This window comes from Cynocephalus volans, chromosome 15 (genome assembly GCF_027409185.1).
Source record: "Cynocephalus volans isolate mCynVol1 chromosome 15, mCynVol1.pri, whole genome shotgun sequence".
In the NCBI taxonomy this organism is placed as follows: domain Eukaryota; kingdom Metazoa; phylum Chordata; class Mammalia; order Dermoptera; family Cynocephalidae; genus Cynocephalus; species Cynocephalus volans.
This window is the reverse complement of record NC_084474.1, coordinates 84,095,214-84,118,169: the sequence shown is the minus strand read 5'-3', so window position 1 is coordinate 84,118,169 and position 22,956 is coordinate 84,095,214. Positions and strand designations below refer to the sequence as shown.

General features: G+C 37.3%; 1 protein-coding gene across 1 annotated transcript in view; it reads left to right on the top strand.

Moving 5' to 3' along the window:
* ADCY8 (adenylate cyclase 8) overlaps positions 1 to 22,956 on the top strand; it is a 253,284-nt gene that overhangs the window by 107,293 nt on the left and 123,035 nt on the right. The window contains exon 5 of the mRNA XM_063079734.1: positions 6,040 to 6,167. Within this exon, the coding sequence (XP_062935804.1) occupies positions 6,040 to 6,167 (128 nt within the window). The remainder of the gene's footprint in view (positions 1 to 6,039; positions 6,168 to 22,956) is intronic.

Genomic DNA, 22,956 nt, shown 5'->3' with positions numbered 1-22,956 from the left:
ATATGGCTTTATTTCTGGGTTCTCTGTTCTGTTCCATTGGTCTGTATGTCTGTTTTTATGCCAGTACCATGCTGTTTTGGTTACTATAGCTTTGTAGTATATTCTGAAGTCAGGTGGTGTGATGCCTCCAGCTTTGTTCCTTTTGCTCTGAGTTGCTTTGGCACAGACTGACTTCACTCAGGAGGGTGGAGACGAGTAAGGGGGGGATATCTCTAGGGGAATAGTCCAGTCCCAGATGTGTTCAGACCCTAGGGCAGAATGTATCAGCTCAGCAACTGCTGTATCCCCAGGATGGGAAGTACTACATCAGCTCAGCCCTGGGATACACAGCTGCTTGGCTCCCCCAAGTAGCTTCTCAGCCAAACAGCTTCTCACTCAAAATAACAATTCTCCAGGGAGTGATGTGCCCCTTCAGGGGTGGGGCACAGACACAACAAGGAAGGGTAGTTAAAAATTCTCCAAGAGGGAGTGTGCAGCTTTGCTGCATTGGTTCCAGCCTGATGGGCAGGGGCACTGCTGCACCAGGAAGGAATGGGTGAAGTGGTTCCACCACTGCCAATTCCCTCACCTCACAGTAGGGTATAACAGCTGCTCTCAGCTCAGCTTGGGGAAGTCAGTTCAATGGTGGCTTAGTCTCTGGGATTACAGAGTATCACCTACCCCAAGGTAAGACACCCTCCAACAGCAGCTCCAGTTCCAAGATGGTGCAGTGGCCAAGCAAGCCACAGAGGGCGGGGCACAGTGTGGGCTCCTCTGGGGGAGCACAACTGTGTGGACTCCAGGCAGCTCCCTCATCTGGGCATAGTGCCTGTGAGGACTGCCAGGGTCCCAGTGATGAGGACTGTAGGTGAATAGGGCTGCTGGGGGCCTTCTTGTTTACCTTTTCCCTGTAGGCAGGAATGCCTCCTGGTCCTCTGCTGCTCCTGGTGGGGAATGGAGTGGTGGATCCAGGGTATTTCCTTCCCTTTCCTATGTGGTTATTCTGAGCTTCTGTGAAGCTAGCCTTTCTATTACCCCTTTGATGTGCTCCAGTGCTCTCGTTTAGCTCTTGTCACCCGAGTGGAAATGTTTATTTGTTGTTTTGTCTCTTTGTGGGCCAGGCTCTACTTTTATATAAAAGTGTTACTTTTAATGGTATATTTTTACAGGATCTTTCAGCACCAAAATTCTGCAGCTCTATAGTGCTCTCTACTTGCCTTACTTGATACTTTGCTATAGATTTTTATTACATTGAAGGTCAGAGAGAACCCATCTTACATGTAAACGGTGTACCCTGTACCCATTTATTCATTGCATTATTAAAGTGCAGGGACAACTTCAAAGTCTTCTATTAAATTTCCTCTTAGTTTGATTGAATTCTTCAGTGCCCTTGCAGTTCAAGCTGCTCAGCATAGAGAATTTTTGAACCTTTATAGTGGCCTTGAAAAACTTTGGTAACTCTAGTCTTTGATCTTTTTTTTCATAAAATAGTTCCTGCCTACCCCTTCCCTATCCAAATTAGCAACATAGAATATATATAAATATACACTGTTATGAAGGATTTAAAACAAAGGATGTATTTATTGTTGTACTACTGACATCATTACATCCTAAACCTTTTCTTAAATTGCTGTCAAAACTGGAAGCAACCTAAGTTTTCAACAATAAGGAACAAACCAAACAGTATGGAAAGCCAGTCAACAGTTTAACAAGAATGACAGAGCATTTCCGCTCTGACATAAAAAAATTATATGACAGATTAATAAATGTGATATGATAAATTTAAGTGTAAAGAGCGTGAAAAATAGCACATATGTATAAACATACCTGAAGAGAGTATAAGGAGACCAGGTTTCAAGTGTATTATGTGTCTGACAAGAAAGGGCTATCCAACGGGACTTAAACCTTATCTGCAGTTTTATTTTTACTAGAATAATATGTCCATGTATTACTTGTGTGATTACAATTAGATGAAATACTGTGAAATTTGTCATGATTTTTAACATAACTCTTTTTTAAAAGTACATTAATGGCACTAATATGTTTTTTGACAGTTTTTTTCTCTTTTGATTTTTTATTGATTGTTTTGTTTATTAAAATAATATTTGTTAATTATATAAAATTCAAATCTCAAAGATGTATATAACACAAAATGTACACATTCCTATAATTCTACACCCCCCAACAATATAACCTCTTTGATAATTTGATGCATATATCGCCTGATTTTTTTCTCCTATCTATATATGTGATTTTATAAATTCTCTGGATTTTTCCAAGATTTTTATAATATCAAAGCCATCAAGATAGGAGGAAAAGGATTATAATAAGATTTTCTCAATAAAATTTGCAAGAAGACTTTCACTCTACTTAATTTTTCTTTCTAAATATCTTTTTCCAAAGCAGCCTGGCTTCCTTAATATGAACTTTTCAAAGCAGTTTCTGATAAAAAGAAGTTGCTTGGATATTACTGTCAAGTCATCTGACAGCTCATAGGATTTGATCAGAAAAATCAGAAAAATGTGTCTGCAAATTGACAGAACTTGACAGGTAAGAAGCCAGGCTTTTTACATACATACATACATATAGATATATAGATATATACATATCTCTCTATATTTATATATGATATATAGAATATAGATCATATCTACTATATATATTTTATTTTTATATATAAAATATATTCTATATAATATGTGTACATATATGAGGGTACTTCAAATAGTTTGTGGAAAAATGGAACTAAAAGATAATGTGAATATTTCCATTAGCTTTTTGAAGACTCATACATGTACCATTTATTTGGAATCCACAGATTTCAAGGTTCCTGGCTTCACTTTTTGTTTACAAGAAAATGGACCCTGGACATAACATTTCCACATCATTGTTCAATGTCTGCCCCAAAAGGGTAATAAATCGTTTTATATAATCCTCTTCCAAAACACATTTTTGTCAGAAGACCTACCGTTCTTTTCCGTAATTCCTGCAATTTTGTAAAGAGCATGAAGCCCCAAAGTCACATGGGTTTGAATTACACTTCTGCCTCTTACTTGCTGCGTGGCCTTTACCTCCTTAAGGCTGCTGCTTCTCGTCTGTAAAACAGCACATGACTCAGAACGCAGTCATGAAGACTAAGGGAGATAAATGTAATGCATTTAACACAGTTTATTACATCGTACGTGCTCAATGACTGTTAGTTCCTTTCCCCACTTAGATTTTTCCAAAATGCTTTCAACTCTGTTTCCATGGGAAGATCTGATTAGGAGTTGGTGGGTATCACATCTGGTCCAAATTGTGACTTTTAGCCAGCTCATCTGTAGAACGGGAAGTTTTTCATATCTCTCACACTGAGACTTTCAGATCTATAAAACAGATGTGACTTCTACTTTCCCTGCCATGTCCTGGGTTTTATTGTGAGGCTCAACGAGAAAAAATAAGTATTAGCGTGTTAAACACTGAGGAGGCTATTCCAGGTATCAGTTGTCATTGTCATTATTAAATAATGACTATGATTACTCTGTTATGTATTAAGGACAAGACAGATTATTTGGGCACCTGTCACATATGGGGACTTGAAACCCACATATCAGAAGCTTGTGTCTTATTCAAGGTCAAATAGCTGGTAAATTTGACTGGAATGCAGATGTCTGATTCTTAGACCAAAGCATTCTGTGCTATACCCCTTTCCCTCATCCCTCCTCATAGCGAGCAGGGAGGCAGGTCCATGCACCTCAGTTTGACAGCATCAGGCTCCCATCAGCCTGAGTCACACACACCAGGCTCTGCCCCAACAGACCACATGCAGATGAAATCATCACCCCCTGCCTTCCAACCTCAGTGTCTAATCTGCAGAATCAGAACGAGAGGTTAGAACACTAGTTCTCAAATTCTCCTTCATAGACAAAAATTGGAAAATTTTAATTTGTGGGCTTGAAATGAAAAAAAGAAGCAATGTAGCTAGTTTTTATAGTGTTAAATTTATTTCGGTAAAACACTTTCCTTTGTTCTAAAAACATATCTTTCTACTTTTTGGTGTTAAAAACATCCTTGCTTTTATAAAGTGGTAGAGATAGTAGATAGCATTTGGGTTGTTGTTCTTGGTGCTTGTTAGTAGATGTTTAGTACTTCCTTGGCAAAATTTTTTTTTAAATTGTACCCTACAACAGTTCCCCAGACCCTCTGTTTTTTTTTTGTTGTTGTTGTTGTTGTTGGTTGTTTTTTAAATGACTGTCCTATGGACTCCACAAAATCTCTGAATTCCATTCCGGTCGTGATACTTCAGAGGTCTTAGAAAAACAACTGAAGGCCTTGACCTTTCCTCATTGATCGGACCTCAGCATCAGCTCTCTTACAAAATTAGCCGCATTGAAGCAATCAATAGACAGGAACCCCAAGTTCCTAAAAACAATCCTGGGGTGGCTGTGCATGCTATCAGAGTTCTGAAGACTGCATCTGTCCCCATTTGGGGAGGTTGTCAATGACCTGGAAATTTGATTCAGACAGAGAATCGCCAGAGTTAGTTCTGATTGTCTTTTCCCTGTCTGGTATTTGTTTTTTATTGGAAGAGTGATTTCATTCATTATGTTACCCAAACATAAAAGCCCAACTGCCAATGAGACTAGGAAACCAACACAATGTTTTACAGCTTGACACTACAAGGGCATCAACTGTGTTATTTGCTTCTCAGGGGGCCACTTTTTGTGCACAACTTCCCTTCTCCTTCCCTAAGACCCTACTTTTCCAAGGAAAGCCTCCTACCCACAGAGCCATAAAGCCATAAGTCCCTAGGGCTTTATATCTAGAAGGCATCTCAGAGATCATTCGGTCCCAACCATCTATCCAAGGAAACCAAGAAGGAAAGGCTCCTGCACATGATCAGAGATAGATATGTGAAGGAACCAGGCCTGGAGTCCAAGTCATCATCACAGAGGAAGACAACATTAATTTAGTGCCCCATCTGTCAGACCCTGTACTAAGCCTTCACATGCATCATCTCACTTAATTCATACAATCACACAATGAGGCTGGTCCTATTGTTATCCCCATTTTGTAGATGAGGCAACTGAAGCCCGGAAGTTAAGTAATTTACCCAAAGACACACTGGGGAGGGGAGTGTCTGGGATTTGATCCTGTGTGGTGTGACTCCTCAGCAGAGCTCTTAGCCCCTATGCTATACTCCCTATGCTATACTGCTTCAGGTCTCTTTCCTCTAAAACCTGCAACATCTAGCTGCTTCCTACCCAATACAAAACATATGCACCATTTCCTTGATGTTTGCTGTTCTTTGAAACATTGTAAGAATAATGTCCTCAATACTGGGAATCCACCAAACTAACAAGTGTGTCCTACTTCTTGCCTGTGAAATGAAGATTAAAAACTGTACATACCTCATAGAATCGTTGTGAGGATTAACTCTGTCTAATGTATAGTGCATATTAGGGGCTACAACATGTCATCTTTGTATCCAGAACAATGCTTGCCTTACAGATGCCCACTTGTTGTTTTTTTTTTTTTTCAGTGCACAAGTGTATGAACTAATTAATAAAGAAAATGATGTATAAGACATAGTCCATCTTCTTAATGTGCCAATATCCTAGTTGAAACAAAGTTAAAATAATAGGAATTTATAAGTGATTTACATTTTTAAGGGCTTATTGTTGAGCTAAGGTCTGCAAAAAGCTGTTAATTCAGAGAAGAAAGACATCACTGGAGACTGGATTCATATGGAGACCCTTTGACATTCTTTGCCGGGACTGTCCGAGTGACGCGTGTCCAGGTCACAGAGCTAGTGTACGGCACAGCTTGGGTATGTCCATGTATCTATTTAGCTCAAAATCCAGTATTTTCCATGATTCCACTTCATCTTTGGGCTCTTCAAATCCCCATGTAGGGTACACCCTTAATTTTCTAGGAAGGTAGTCTAATACATTTCAGAGGCAGGTCCTCCTAACAGCAAGGTGCAGACAGCCTCACCCCACTTGCCTCTTTCCCAAGCATTTCTGAGGAAATGATGCTCCTGCTGACACAGTCTCTTCCCTCCCACTTTGTTCCTCCCAGGAGCATCACTGTCTTCGCATTAAAATCCTGGGGGACTGCTACTACTGCGTTTCTGGACTTCCTGAGCCCCGCCAGGACCATGCCCACTGCTGTGTTGAAATGGGCCTCAGCATGATCAAAACCATCAGGTAATTTGTGATTTCCTTCACATTACTTGGCCTTCAACATGCATGGTGAGAAAGATACACTGTCCCATCTGTCCTTTGCAGTAAATCAAGTATATGGCAGAGCCCTTGACTTACTTCACAAAAGCTATATGCCTATTAGTTCTCCCATATAAATCAATGATCCTGTTAGCTTCATTATTTTCTAACTTTGCCTTACCTTCCATTGTTTGTGCAACAAGTTTGTACTACAAATACCCTTGTGGAGATATAGCAAGGAATAAGATGAGCATAGTCTTTGCCTTTGGGGAGGTTATGGTACACTGGAGACATGAACACGTAGACAATTTCAATGCAGTGCAATAAGCTCTGTGACCAATCAAATCCAGGTGCTGGGGGGAATAGAAGAGGAACAGCTAATTTAATCCAGGATGTTGGAAGAGGATTTTCAGTACAGACATGTTTATGGTGTTTTCTGAAAGGTGAGTAGCCACCAACAGGATCCTGGAGGTAGAGAGGAGAGCTTTGAAGAGAGGATGGATATGTGCAGAAATCGGGATGCGCTGCAATGGCAGTTGGTGAGGCCTGGGGTGGAAAAGGATGGTGACAGATGGACTGTAGGCTGGGAGCAGTGTTGTGAGAAACTCCCCTGAGGGTTCCAAAATGGTTGCAGAGCCACTAAGTGTCACATCCTCACACAGCCACAGAAAAGGCAGTAACAGGAAGATACACGGGCAGAAATACCCTAATCTTGTTTATGGTAGAGAAAGTGCATTTTGTAAGCTCCCTCCATGATCCAAATGTACAGCCAGCCTTGAAAACCACTGCATTTAGACACGGTTCTTCAAGGTGGGATCAGAGCATACCAGGGAAAAATCAAGGTAATAGAGGCTATCTCAAAATGTACTGTCACAGCTTGGAACCTTACATCACAAAGTCCCGCCTAGATTGTAATAGAAGACATTTCTACAGACAACCCATCTCCCCCAAACGAAACTGACTAGCGAAAGTTATACTCTCCCAGAAGCTAGGATAAAAATCCCTTTTTTTGTTGAATGAATGCTTTGATGAGATCAATCTTTTGTTGAAAGGATGCTTTGATGACGTGCTGGCACTGGGGGTACAACCTCCAAGAGGAAGTTAAGTAGCAGAAGATGGTCATGTTCAGCAGCCTTTCCAAGTAGAGTGCTGTTTGTGAACTGCAAGGCCTTCTGCTGGACTCTGCACCCAAATGAGCAGGGTGTGCAGTTGCTGAAGCACATTTTCTTGTAGCAGAGGGGCAGCAGGAGGTCACCAGACCAGGCTTAGGTTCAAAGGAAGTGGACAGTCAGTAGGGACCCAGATGCCATGGTTCTAGGTATCTTAAGGCCGAAATATGGACTCCCTTTCTTGTCTGGGCAAGATCAAATTTTTATTCTTGTGCTCAAAAGAGAAGGAATCTCAAGATCTGGAGTAACCCTTTATGCCATATCTAATACAGTCCTAAGCACTAATCAGTCAGTCTTCTCAACCCTGTATTAGGCCACTGACCTGGCCCTGGGTTGGCCAGCTTGGTGATAGGTGTGGATCCAGAAGAATTCAGCTTGCATCCAAGCATGAGTAAAAACTGTCAGGCTCATGTTGCAGCTAGGAACAAAGAGATTAGGAATCTTCTAAATCCCTTTAGTACCTTTTCATAAATAAAAATCATGTACCCATAGTGACAGCAGCCTACCTGTAGAGCTTTTATCATATCTTAAGAAAAATATACAAATGTCACAGTCTTTTCCTCCCATCTGTCCTCACAGGAAGGAAAAATCTTTTTTTTTTTTTTCTTTTTTTTTTTTTTTAATTTTATTTTGTCGATATACATTGTAGCTGATTATTGCTCCCCATCACCAAAACCTCCCTCCCTTCTCCCTCCCCCCTCCCCCCCAACAATGTCCTTTCTGTTTGCTTGTTGTATCAACTTCAAATAATTGTGGTTGTTATATCTTCTTCCCCCCCCCCCCGGTTTGTGTGTGTGTGTGTGTGTGTGTGTGTGTGTATGTGTGTGTGTGAATTTATATATTAATTTTTAGCTCCCTCCAATAAGTGAGAACATGTGGTATTTCTCTTTCTGTGCCTGACTTGTTTCACTTAATATAATTAAATGCTCAACATCACTCAGCATCCGGGAAATGCAAATCAAAACCACATTGAGATACCATCTAACCCCAGTTAGGATGGCTAAAATCCAAAAGACTATGAACGATAAATGCTGGCGAGGCTGCGGAGAAAAAGGAACTCTCATACATTGTTGGTGGGACTGCAAAATGGTGCAGCCTCTATGGAAAATGGTATGGAGGTTCCTTAAACAATTGCAAATAGATCTACCATACGACCCAGCCATCCCACTGTTGGGAATATACCCAGAGGAATGGAAATCATCAAGTCGAAGGTATACCTGTTCCCCAATGTTCATCGCAGCACTCTTTACAATAGCCAAGAGTTGGAACCAGCCCAAATGCCCATCATCAGATGAGTGGATACGGAAAATGTGGTACATCTACACAATGGAATACTACTCAGCTATAAAAACGAATGAAATAATGCCATTTGCAACAACATGGATGGACCTTGAGGGAAAAATCTTTTTTAAAAAATTTTATTTTACTTCTCAATATACATTGTAGTTGATTTTCATGCCCCTTTACCCATTCCCCTCCCCTCCCCCCCATATCATATCTGTTCTCTTGACTTAAAAAGTTCATGGAATTTTTGTGATTATTGTGTCTTATTCCCCCCTCCTTATTTGTTTGTGTGTTTATTTATTTATTTGTTTGTTTGTTTGTTATAGCTCCAACAAATAAGTGAGAACATGTGGTATTTCTCTTTCTGTGCCTGACTTGTTTGAATAGCAGTTCCACAGCTGTCATGTTCCATTTAAAGATTTCTCTAAAAGTCTCCCATAAAGCCAAGAAGAAGATTAAGGAGATGAGCTGGTGAGATGAGAATTTATGGTACTTTTTTATGAGCTGTGTGATGGAAACCCAACCCTTCATCATCTCTAAGACCAAGTAGGCAGATGGATAAAGAGACTTCAAATATCTACTCTAGTATTTCCCTATCTTCTGTATAAATTCAGAAGTTCCCTTATTTAGGGACTAGGGAGATAGGAGCCTACACGTTCCACCCCAGAGCTCCCTTTTGGTCAGCCTGTGGTAAATGCAAAAAGGCTATAGATGCTTCTTCTCTGTTCATTTGAACACTTGAGAGTTTAGCCCTGGAAACTAGAATGAATTGTGATATTGCTTCAAGGGAAGCAATGGGACTGACATCCAGAAGAGCAGAGATCTCTGCAACTAATTAGATGTGTGAACCTTATTATATCAGTCAGTCAACAAATGTTCGTTGAGCTCTACCATGTCTCAGGCACTGTGCTAAGCCCTGGAAGTACAGTGACAAGCATGTCACCTGGGAGCTCTTGCTCATGGCTCTTCATTAGGGATATTACCTGGATTTATCGCCTATGAAATGAGGAAATTGAGCCAGACAGCTCTGAAGTCTCTGCCAGTTTTGAAAATCTATGATTTGTAACCACATATAAACCAACTTTAAGAAGCAAAACTTCCTACAGACTTTACATAGGAGTTTGTATCTTGGCTTTAAGCAGAAGATATACAGCAAAGATGAAATTGGAAAAGTAATAAACATCTATTATCAAAATGCTTTAAGATGCTTAGAGCATTACCATTTCTCTTTCTGTAGAGGACCTTATCTCCTCCTGACCATTTTATCCAATTTAAGGTATTCTTTTTGGAGTTTTGCAGTTGGACAATGAGAAGTGAAATTTGGATAGGTTGAAATGATTCGACGGCTTTCTCTTTTGTTAGTTTATTAAGTGATGCTTTTGCTTCCTTAGGATAAGACAATTTGGTAGCATATTATTTAACTGCATGAGTCAGAGTCTATTAATACCCAAACAACTCCTTGATTATAATGTAGGAGACTTGAGGTCCAGCATTAATTTTTCTAGTTAACAAGAAAGAATGGTACAGAGGAATTAACAGGAGCTCTGGAATTAGGCAATCTTGGTTGTAATTGGCTCAGATTTCTAAATTTTCTACTCTTACCATCAGGTATTGCACTGAGAAGGATGACTGGTGAAAAATATTTGCACTTTAATATGTGTAGAAGAGACTTCAAGTTACATAGCTTTATCAAAATGTTAATAATTTTAACCAAGTGTTACTTACACTACACAAGATGCAATTTTTTATTAATCCCCAAAGGTACTTGTTCCAACTGGAAAACTCAATAAAAGCTATAAAGTCTAGAAACACATATAATATTTTATTGCATGCATTATAACTCAATAGTAATAAATGATTTGTTGACTGGTGTTCCAGGCTTTATGGCCACCCTGTTTATTTGTTGTCAGAAATGAATCCTTGACTGGGTCTCTTCTTGTCCCACTTTCTGGCGTTATATCAAAGAGAAGATCCAGCACCAGTCCCCAGAGTTCAGAAAGACAATGGGGGCTGCTGCACTGATGGTGAGATGGCATTTGTATTTTTGGTCACTGGACTCCAGAAACTCCATTAGTTTCTTTGTTTGGCTGAAATTTACAATTTTAGCACAAATGAAAAACCAACAGTCAAAATGACAAACCACAACTCAAAATGACTCTGATCTCTTACTCACTGATCAGCACAAATGTGTGATGAAAATGCTCTTCCAATCACAGATACATGAGGACAGGGTGCCAAAATCAGGAAAGGCCAGGGTTGGCTGCTGCTCATTAGAGAATCAGCAAGTTTCAAAGTGGACAAGGAGAAGGTGGAGCAAGATGGTGAAGCAGGACTCTCCACCAATCATCCCTTCACAGAAACATCAATTTAAACAATCATCCACACCTAAAAACACGTGCACAAGCGTTAGGGAGACCAAGTGAGAGATCACAGAACCTGGATGTAGCACAATAACAAGAAAAGATGCATTAAAGAGAGTAGGTAAAACAATTTTGTGTTACCTATGTCACTCCTCCCCCCAATATCAAGTAACACAACATGGAGAGAGATACTATTCACTTGGGGAAAAAGAGGAAAATGAGCATAGGACTTTCTACTGAACCCAAACTCTGAGCCACTTGGTACTGGGAAGACCCTCACAAGCCTCTATTCCAGGCCAGTACCTGCAGAGTGAGCCCCTAGATCCACCCCAAAACCAAGAAGGAGCTCACCATCCCAAGCTTGCTTGGCAAACTCAATCTCCATGCAGCACCACTGCCAGGCCAATGTCAGTAGGCCAAGGCTCTGGACAGCCCTCAGCAGGGAGCAGGCCTCAGTGGCCCAAGGCTTTGGGCCTGCCCCATCACAAAACTTGCCATAGCAGGCCTCAGACATCTGGCAGCACCATGACATCTGCGGCCAACCCGGGCATCTATAATGCCTCAACTTCATGCCTACTGTAGGGCTTTCCCAGACAAAGGCAGTCTGTGAAGACCAGGCCTACTTCTTCAAATAAGTACCTACTTCTTCAAATGTGTAGACACTGACACACAACTAAAAGAATAAAGAACAATCAGGGAAACATGATATCACCAAATGAACAAAATAAGATGCCAGTGACTGACCCAAAAGAAATGGAGATGTATGAACTGCCTGAAAAAGAATTCAATGTAACTGTATTAAAAAAGCTCAGCAAACACCAATAAAATACAGAGAAACAATTTAACAAAATGAGGAATACAATAAGTGACCAGAGATATTGAAATAGTTTTTTTTTAACAAAGTAAACATAAATCCTGGAGCTGAAAAATACAATGAATGTAATGAAAAATGCACCAGGAAACACTCAACAGCAGAATTAATCAGTCAAAAGAAAGAACGTGTGAACTTGATGACAGGTTACTTAAAATTATACAGTCAGAGTAAAAAAGGAAAAAAAGAATTAAAAGAATGAAGAGAGCTTACAAAACTTATGGGACAGCATCAAAATAGCAAATTTTGAGTCACAGGTGTTCAAAGAAAAAGAAGAGAAAGATAAAGGGGTAGAGGGCTTATTTAAAATAAAAGTAGCAGAAAATTTTCCAAACCCAATGAAGATGTACAGACACAAGAAGGGCAAAGTGCTCGAATCACATTCAATCAAGTTAAGACTACCCCAAGACAAGTTAAATCAAATTGTCAGTAAAAAATCAAAGACAAAGAGAGGATTCTGAAAGCATCAAGAGAAAAGAAGCAAATAAAATATAAAGGAATTTCAATACAGGTAGCAGCAGACTTCTTGTCAGAATCTGTGTAGATCAAGAGAGAGCAAGATGATATATTTAAAGTGCTGAGGGAAAAAAAAACTTGTATTCAAGAATTTTGTACCTGAAAAATCTTCCCTTCAGAAATGAGGAGAGATGAAGACTTTCCCAGATGAACAAAAGCTGAGGAAATTTATCACTACCAGAAGTGTCATATGAGAAATGCTAAAGGGAATTTTTCATGCTGGGAAAAAGAATGTTAATGAGTAACATGAAAACATCTGAAGGTATAAAGCTCACTTTCAAAAGTAAGTGCACAATAAAATTCAGAACATTCTACTAGTGTAACAGTGGTATGGAAATTACTTATATCTTTAGTTTGAAGGTTAAAAAACAGAATGATTAAAATAATGATATCTGTATTAATTTTTTTCAGAGATATGCCGTATAAAAAGATGTAAATATGAAATCAAAAATTCCAAATTGCAGGAAGGTGGAGAAAAAGTAAAACGTGTGAAGTGATTGTTATTTTTGCAATCACAGTTAAGTTGTCACTAGCTTAAAATAACCTATTTTAACTATAACATGTTTCTGTAAGCCTCTTGATAACCACAAAGCAAAAAAACTATGGTACATACACAAAAAATAAAAATCAAGGGATCAAAACAAACAGGTAGAGAGAATAATTTAGACAAAAAGAAAAACAGAAAAAGAGTAAGAAAAGAACAAGGGAGCTACAAAACAACTAGAAAATAATTAACAAATACCAGCAGTAAGTCGTTACATGTAAATAATTGCCTTTAATATAAATGGATTACATTTTCCAATCAAAAGATGTAGAGTGGCTGAATGAACAACAACAACAAAAAGACCTAAGTATATGTTGCCTACAGAGAGTCACCTTCACCTGTAAGAACACACATAAACTGAATGTGAAAAGATGGAAAAAGATATTTCATGCAAATGAAAACCAAAAGAGAGCAGCAGTTATGTATACTTATATCACATAAAGTAAACCTTAAGTCAAAAGCTGTAGAAAGAGACAAAGAAGGTTATTATGTAATCATACATATTCAGCAAAAAATATATAAAAACTTTAAATATATATGCATTCAACATCAGACACCTAAATATATAAAGCAAATATTAATAATCTCAGGGAGAGATAGATTGCAATACAATAATAGTAGGAGACATCAACTCCCCACATTCAGCAATGTACAAAACATCCAAACAGGATATCAAAAAGGAAACATGGATTTAAACTTCACAATAGATCAAATGGATCTAACAGACATATACAAAACATTTTATCCATCAGCTGCAGAAAACATATTTTTCTCAACTGCACAGGGCACATTCTACACAATAGATCATATTAGGCCATAAGACAAGTCTTAACAATTTTAAGAAGGTTGAAATCATACCAAATACATTTTCTGACCAAAATCATAGAAAATTAGAAATTAGTAAAAAGAAGAAGTTTAGAAAATTTAAAAATACATGAAAATTGAACAAGATACTCATGAACAGCCAATGGGGCAATGAAGGCATTGAACGGTACATTTTTAAATTTCTTGATATTGACAAAAATGGAAACACAACATACCAAAACTTATGGGACACAGCAAAAGCAGCTCTAAGAGGAAAGTAATTAAAGCTAACCTTAAAAAAGAAAAAAGAAAGGTCTCAAATAAACAAACTACTATTGTTGCACCTCAGGGTACTAGGAAAACTAGAATAAAGTAAGCCACAAGTTAGAAGAAAGGAAATAACAAAGATCAGCACATAAATAAATAAAAGAGACTACAAAAAAATTGAAAAGATTGGCAAAACTAAGAGTTGGTGTTTTGAAAAGATAAAATTGACAAACCTTTATCTAGACTAAGAAAAAAGAGAGAAGACTAAAGTAAAATAAGAAATGAAAAAGGAGACATTGTAATGAATTAACACAAAAATGATCATAAGAGACTATTAGGAGCAATTATAGGCCAACAAATTGGATAAACTAAAAGAAATCAATAGATTTCTTGATGCATACAATCACCAAGATTGAACTATGAAGAAATAAAAAATATTAACATACTAATAAGAAGTTAGGACATTGAATCAGTAATAAAAAGTTTTCCATCAAAGATAAAGTCAGGATCTGAGGGCTTAACTGCTGAATTCTATCAAACGGTTAAGGTAGAACTAATACCAATTCTTCATAAACTCTTCCAAACAATTACAGAGGAGGGAATACTTCCTAACTCACTTTAAGCAGCCAAGAGCACCATGACACCAAAGCCAAAGACAGTACAAAGAAAGAAAACTACTGGCCAATATCCCTGATAAACATAGATGCAAAAATTCTCAACAAAATACTAGAAAATGGAATTCAACAGCATATTAAAAAGATCATTTATCATGATCAAGTGGAATTTATCCCTGTCATGCAAGGATGTATAAGTTAATAAATGTGATATATCACATTAACAGAATGAAGGACAAAGATATATTATTGTTTTAATAGGTGCAGAAAATGCATTTTACAAAATTCAACATCATTTCATGATAATAATTCTCAACAAATTAGGTAAAGAAAACATGTACCCCAACACAGTAAATGCTATATATGACAAACCCACAACTAACATCATACTCAATGGGGAAAAGTTGAAAGCTTTTCCTCTAAGATCCAGAACAAGATAAGGATGCCCAACATTACCACTTCTATTTAGTATAGTACCAGAGGTTCTGGTGAGAGCAGTTAGGAAAGAGAAAGAACAGTCATTCTAATTGGAAAGGATGAAGTTAAATTGTCCATGTTTTCAGACAGCATAATCTTATATATAGAAAACTTAAAAGACTCTATCAAAAAACTGTTAGAACTAATAAAAAAATTCAGTAAAGTTACAGAATACAAAATCAACATACAAAAATCATTAGTGTTTTTATACATTAACAGAGAACTATCTGAAAAAGAAATCAAATAAACAATTTAATTTACACTATCTACCAAAAAATAAAATGCTTAAGAATGCATTTAACCAATATGAAAAGTTTGTATGCTATTAAAACATTGATTAAAGAAATTGAGGAAGACAGAAATAAATGGAAAGATATACCATGTTCACAGATTAGAATTAACATTGCTAAAATGTTCATACTACATAGGCGATCTACAGATTTAATGCAATCCCTATTAAAATACCAATGACATTCTTCACAAAAATAAAAAAGCAGTCCTAAAATTTATGAGGAAACTCAAAAGACCCTAAATAGCCAGATCATTCTTAAGCAAAAAGAACAAAGCTAAAGATCACACAATCAGACTTCAAAATATATTTCAAAGCAATAATAACCAAAATAACATGGTACTGGCATAAACACAGGCATGTAGACCAGTGAATTAGAGTAAAGAGCCCAAGAATGAGTACATTTTTGTAATGGTGAATATGCCACCTCTCCTGATTTGATCATCACATATTGTACATAAATACTCTATTGTCAACTCTGTACCCCACAAATATGTATAATCAGTTATGTTTCAGTAAGTGAAGAAAGAAAGAAAAACTCAAAAGTGACTTAAAAAATTAAAAAAGAATAAAGAGCCTGGAAATAAATTAACATTTACAGTCAACTGATTGTAAAAGAATCAAGAACACACAACTGGAGAAGGATATTCTCTTCAATAATGGTTCTGGGGAAACTGGATATTCACATGCAGAAGAATGAAATTACATCCTTATCTCATACCACATATAAAATTTACTGAAAATTGATTAAAGACTTAAATGTAAGATCTGAAACTACTAGAAGAAAATATATCATAAAAGCTCCATGACAATGGTCAGGTCAATAACTCCTTGGATATGTCCACAAAAGCACAGGCAACAAAAGCAAAAATACATAAATGGGATTACATCAAACAAAAAGATTTCTGCACAGCAAAGGAAACAGTCAACATAGTTAAGAGAGACCTACAAAATGGGAGCAAATACTTGCAAACTATACACCTGACTAGTGGTTCATATACAGAACATATAAGAAACTTAACAGCAAGAAAACAACCCAGTTAAGAAATGGGCAAGGGACTTGAATAGATATTTCTAAAAAGAAAACATACAAATGGCCAATGGGTATATAAAGAAATACTCAACCTCACTAATCATTAACAAACTGCAAATTAAAACTGCAATGAGGTATCAACTTGCTCCTGTTAGACTGGCTATTATCAAAAACAAAAGATAACAATTGTGAAAGGGAATCCTTGCACACTGTTGCTGGGAATATAAATTAGCACAGCAATTACAGAAAACAGTGTGGAGGTCGTCAAAAGCTTAAAAATAGAAATACCGAATGATCCAGCAATCCCACTACTGAGTATATATCCAAAAGAAATGAAATCAGTATGTTGAAGAGCTAGCTAAATTTCCATATTTATTGCAGCACTATTCACAATAGCCAAGATATGAAATCAACCTGAGTGTCCATCAATGGATGATTGGATAAAGAAAATGTGGTACATATACACAGTGGAATACTATCTAGGCATAAAATAGAAATTCTTTCATTTGCAACAACATGGATGAACATCAAAGACATTATGTTAATTGAAATACACCAGGCACAGAAAGACAAATAATGCATGGCCTCACTCATATGCAGAATGTAAAAAAGTTGATCTCATACAAGTACAGAGTAGAATGGTGGCTTCCAGAGGCTGGGGTGGTTGAAGGTTAGGGGAGCAGGGTTTGGAGACATGTTTGTCAAAGGATACAAGTTTCAGTTAGACAGGGAGAAGAAGTTCAATAGATCTAAGAGAGAGAGAGAGAGAGATCTATTGTACAACATGATGATCATAGTTAATAATATATTATATTGTTAAAAAATGCCAAAAGTGTGGAAGAAAAGTGTTCTCATCATAAAAATAACTATGTGAAGTACTGCAAATGTTAATTAGCTAGATTTAGTCAATGTATATATACATCAAAACATCATGTTGTACAAGGTAAATACATACAATTTTATCTGTGAATATAAATATATACATATACATATAAATTATTTTTCAAAACATACAAAGTGAATGGAGTCAAGACAATCAAAAGTACAAGCATGAGGAAAACTGTTTTCCCTGTGTTTTGTCATTAACTGAAGTACATACACAGTAGCCCTTTTGACCAAGAACGAGTTTTACTGCTTGGAATCAAAGGCATGAAGAAATAGCCATTCTAGCTGCAAATAATGGTAAAAAAGGCCCTGCTGCCCTGAACCAGCCCCATGCAGATAAGCCCACTAGTGCCAGACAAGCAGTGGAACCATGAAGCTCCACGGGACCCCCCACCCCACTGCCTTGGACCCAGGCAGGGGGGAAGCTCCAGGCACTGCCCCGCTGCCCTGAAGTGGCAATGTTCAGGTAAGCCCACTGGCTCCAGCCAAGCAGTTTAACGACGTGGCTCCACATGGCCCCTCATCTCACCTGAGACCCAGTGGGGAGCACCAGCCTATGGATCTGACACACCAAGTTTGTCCCAGCAGAACTCCACATGTTAGAGGCTCATTCTATGACCACCAAGTCTCGAACAGGAACCAACTTAGTTTAACATAACCACCACCACACTTACTGTCAAGTAAGACAGTTCACCCCCCACAGTAGCAAACAAGGCCACTCCACATCCAACCTCAGTGTAACAGAAGAAGCAAACCCCCTAACAAATAACCAAGCATCAGCAAAAAAACACTAGAAGTACAAACAATAAAGAAGAAATGACACCACTGAAAGTATACAGTAATGCCTCAAAGTCAGACTCCATGGAAGAGTGAATCCTTGAAATGTCGGAAAAGGAATTTTAAGTAATGATCTTAACAAAACTGGAAGAAATAAAAGAAGACTCAATTAGAGAACACAATGAAACAAGAAAAAACATCCAGAATATGAAGGAGGAAATCTACAAAGAGATTAATACCATAAAAAAGAGTGTAGCAGAACTTCTAGAAATGAAAGACTCACTCAGTGAAATAAAAATCATGACTGAGAGCTTGAGCAGCAGGGTAGATCATGCAGAAGAAAGAATTTCAGAGCTTGAAGATGGTCTTTTTGAAATAACTAAGGCAGACCAAAAAAAGGAAAAAAGAATTAAAAATAATGAGGAAAACCTAAGAGAGATAGCAGACAATCTCAAGGACTCTAACATCCAAATTGTGGGTATTCCTGAAGGGCAGGAGAAGTGAAAAGGTATTGAAAACCTACTCAAAGAAATAGTAACAGAAAACTTCCCAGGTGTAGGGCGAGATACAGACCTTCAGATCCAGGAAGCTCGAAGTTCCCCAAACAGATTCAACCCAAAAAGATCCTCCCCAAGACATATTATACTTAAATTCACAAAGGTCAAAGACAAAGAGAGAATTCTACAAGCAGCAAGAGAAGAGCGTCAGGTCACTTATAGGGCAACCCCTGTCAAACTAACAGCAGACTTCTCAACCAAAACCCTTCAGGCCAGAAGAAAGTGGAATGATATATTCAAAATACTAAAAGAAAAAAAACTGCCAGCCAAGAATTCTTTACCCAGCAAGGCTCTCCTTCAAAACTGAGGGAGGAATAGTGTATTTCCCAGACAAACAAAAGTTGTGGGAGTTCACCACCACATAATCAGCCCTGCAAGAAATTCTCACAGGAGTCATTCATCTGGATTCTGAATAATAGTGACCATCAACACGAATACACAAGAAAGAGCCAAACCCATAGTTAAAACAAAAATGCCAGTAAGAAAGAGAAAGAAGCTAAACCACTCTGCCTTAAATCCCCAACTCATATTGAAGAGGAGAAATAAAAAGGGAAATAATGATCAAAAGATATTTAAACCACCTGAATAGCAATTAAATAACAGGAATTAAAAAACACTTCTCAATAACTACTCTAAATGTGAATGTACTAAACTCCCAATTCAAAAGACACAGACTAACTGACTGTATTAAAAAGATAGACCCAAGTATATGCTGTCTTCAAGAGACCCACCTCACCAGTTATGACACTCATAAATTAAAAGTGAAGGGATGAAAAAAGATAAGCCATGCAAATGGAAACCAAAAACGAGCAGGAGTAGCTATTCTTATATTGGACAAAATAGACTTTAAACCAAAAAACATTTAAAAAGACAAAGAAGGCCATTATATAATGACAAAGGGAACTATCCAGCTAGAAGACATAACAATCATAAACATGTATGCACCCAATAACAGAGCAGCCAGATATATCAAGCAAACACTCTTAGATGTAAAGAAGGAGATAGGTACTAATACATTAATAATGGGTGATCTCAACACCCCTTTCTCCATATGGGACAGGACTACCAGGCAACAAGTCAACAAAGAGATACAGGATTTAATCTACACCCTAGACCAACCGGACTTGGCAGATATATACAGAACATTTCACCCAACAGCTAAAGAATACACTTTCTTCTTATCAGCTCATGGTACATTCTCCAGGATAGACCACACATTAGGCCACAAATCTATTCTCAGCAAATTTTTAAAAACTTGAATCATTCCAACAATCTTCTCAGACCACAGTGGGCTAAAACTGGAGTTTAACAATAAGCAAATTGCTGGGATATACAAATACATGGAAAATAAATAATAGGCTCCTGATTGACCTATGGGTTCAAGAAGAAATTAAACAGGAAATCAAAAAATTTCTAGAAACTAATGAAAATAAAGATACATCATACCAAAACTTGTGGGATACTGCAAAAGCAGTAGTAAGAAGGAAATTTATTGCAGTAAATGCTTATATCAAAAAAACGTAAAGACTCCAAATAAACGACCTAACACTATACCTCAAAGAACTTGAAAAACAAGAACAATCCAAACCTAAAGGCAGTAGACAGAAAGAAATTATTAAGATCTAAGCAGAACTAAATGAAATAGAGACTCAAAAAAACAATAGAAAAGATTAACAAGACTAAAGCTTGGGTTTTTGAGAAGATAAACAAAATAGAAATAGCATTAGCTAGATTAACAAAAAAAAAAAGAAGAGAAAAGACCAAAATAATGAAAATCAGAAATGAAAAGGGAGACATTACAACTGACACCACAGAAACACAAAGAATCATTAGAGACTATTATAAACACCTGTGTGACAACAAATTTGAAAATCTAGAAGATATGGATAAGTTTCTAGACACATATAAATTACCAAGACTGAACCAAGAAGAGATAGAAAACCCTAATAGACCAATAACAAGGAGATTGAAGTGGTAATTAGCAATCTTCCAACAAAGAAAAGTCTGGGTCTAGATGGTTTTTCAGCTGAATTCTATCAAACTTTTAAAGGGGAGTGAATACTAATTCTCATGAAACAGTTCCAAACAATTGAAACAGACTCTACTCTCCCAACCTCATGCTATGAAGCCAACATAACTCTGATACCAAAACCAGATAGAAACACAACAAAAAAAGAAAATTACAAGCCAATATCCTTGATGAACCTAGATGCTAAAATCCTCAACAAAATATTAGAATTATAATACAGCAACATTTTTAAAAAATTATCCACTATGATCCAGCGGGATTCATCCCAGAGATGCAAGGATGGTTCAACATATGAAAGTCAATAAATGTGATACATCACATCAACGAGCTCAAGGGCAAAGACCATATGATTATCTCAATAGATGCTGAAAAATCATTAGAGAAAATTCAACATTCCTTCATGATAAAGACTCTCAACAAATTAGGTATAGAAGGAAAATTTCTTAACACAATAAAAGCCATTTATGACAAGCCCACCACCAGTATTACTCTGAATGGGGAAAAACTGAAGGCCTTCCCCTTAAGGACAGGAACTAGACAAGGATGTCCACTCTCACCACTTCTATTCAACATAGTACTGGATGTACTAGCTAGAGCAATCAGGCAAGAGAAAGAAATAAAGGGAATCCAGATTGGAGATGAGGTCAAACTTTCTCTATTTGCAAATGACATGATACTATATATAGAAAATCCTAAATACCCTATCAAAAAATTCCTAGAGCTAGTTAAAAACTTCAGTAACATTGCAGGATACAAAATAAATGCCCAGAAATCAGTAGCATTTATATACTGAAATAATGAATTAAAAGAAAGAGAAATAAGGAAAGTAAGCCCATTTACAATTGTCACCAAAAAATACAATACCTAGGGATCAATTTAACCAAGGAGGTTAAAGACCTCTGCAATGAGAACTACAAATGTCTTCTGAAAGAAATTAAAGAAGACACAAAAAGATGGAAAGATATTCCATGCTCTTGGATTAGAAGAATTAACATTGTGAAAATGTCTGTACTTCCCAAAGCGACCTACTGATTCAATGCAATCCCCATCAAAATACTAAAGACATTCATCACAGAAATGGAAAAAACAATCTTACCTTTCATATGGAACAACAAAAGACCCCAAATAGCCAAAGCAATCCTGAGTAAAAAAAAATAAAGCTGGAGGCATAACTCTGCCTGACTTCAAATTATACTACAAAGCTGTTGTAACCAAAACAGCATGGTAGTGGTCTACAAATAGTCATTCAGACCATTGGAGTGGAATAGAGAACCCAGAAATCACTCCTCAGGCTTATAGCCATCTGATATTAGACAAAGGCAACAAAAATCTACATTGGAGAAAAGACTGCCTCTTCAACAAATGGTTCTGGGAAAACTGAATATCCATATGCAGAAGAATGAAACTAGATATGCATCTCTTGCCATACACTAAAATCAACTCAAAATGGGTTAAAGACCTAGGTCTAAGACCCGAAACTGCAAAATTACTAAGGGAAAATATAAGTGAAACACTTCAGCAGTTAGGTCAGGGCATGGGCTTTATGAACATGAGCCCAAAAGTACAAGCAACAAAAGAAAAAATAAACAAATGGGACTATATCAAACTAAAAAGTTTCTGCACAGCAAAAGAAGCAATCAACAGAGTGAAAAGACAACCTACCGAGTGGGAGAAAATTTTTGCCAACTATGCATCCAACAAGGGACTAATATCCAAAATATACATAAAACTCAAGCAATTATACAGTAAAAAAATAAATGACCCAGTTAAAAAATGGGCAAAGGAGCTGAATAGACATTTTTCAAAGGAAGACATACAAATGGCCAACAGATACATGAAAAAATTCTCAACATCACTAGTCATTAGGGAAATGCAAATTAAAACCACATTGAGATATCACCACACGCCAGTTAGACTGACTGATCAAAAAGATGGTGAATAACAGATGCAGGCAAGGGTGTGGCGAGAAGGGAACACTCCTGCACTGTTAGTGGGAATGTAAATTAGTACAACCACTTTGGAAAAAAATTTGGAGGTTTCTCAAACAACTACAGATTGATCTCCCATATGATTCAGCAATCCCTCTTCTGGGTATATATCCAGAGGAATGGAAATCATCATATTGAAGAGATACCTGCAGTCCCATGTTTATTGCAGCTCTATTTTCAATAGCCAAGATATGGAACCAATGTAAATGTCCATCGATGGATGATTGGATAAGGAAACTGTGGTATATATACACCATGGAGTACTACTCTGCCATAAAAAAGAATGAAATACTCTCATTTGCAACAATAT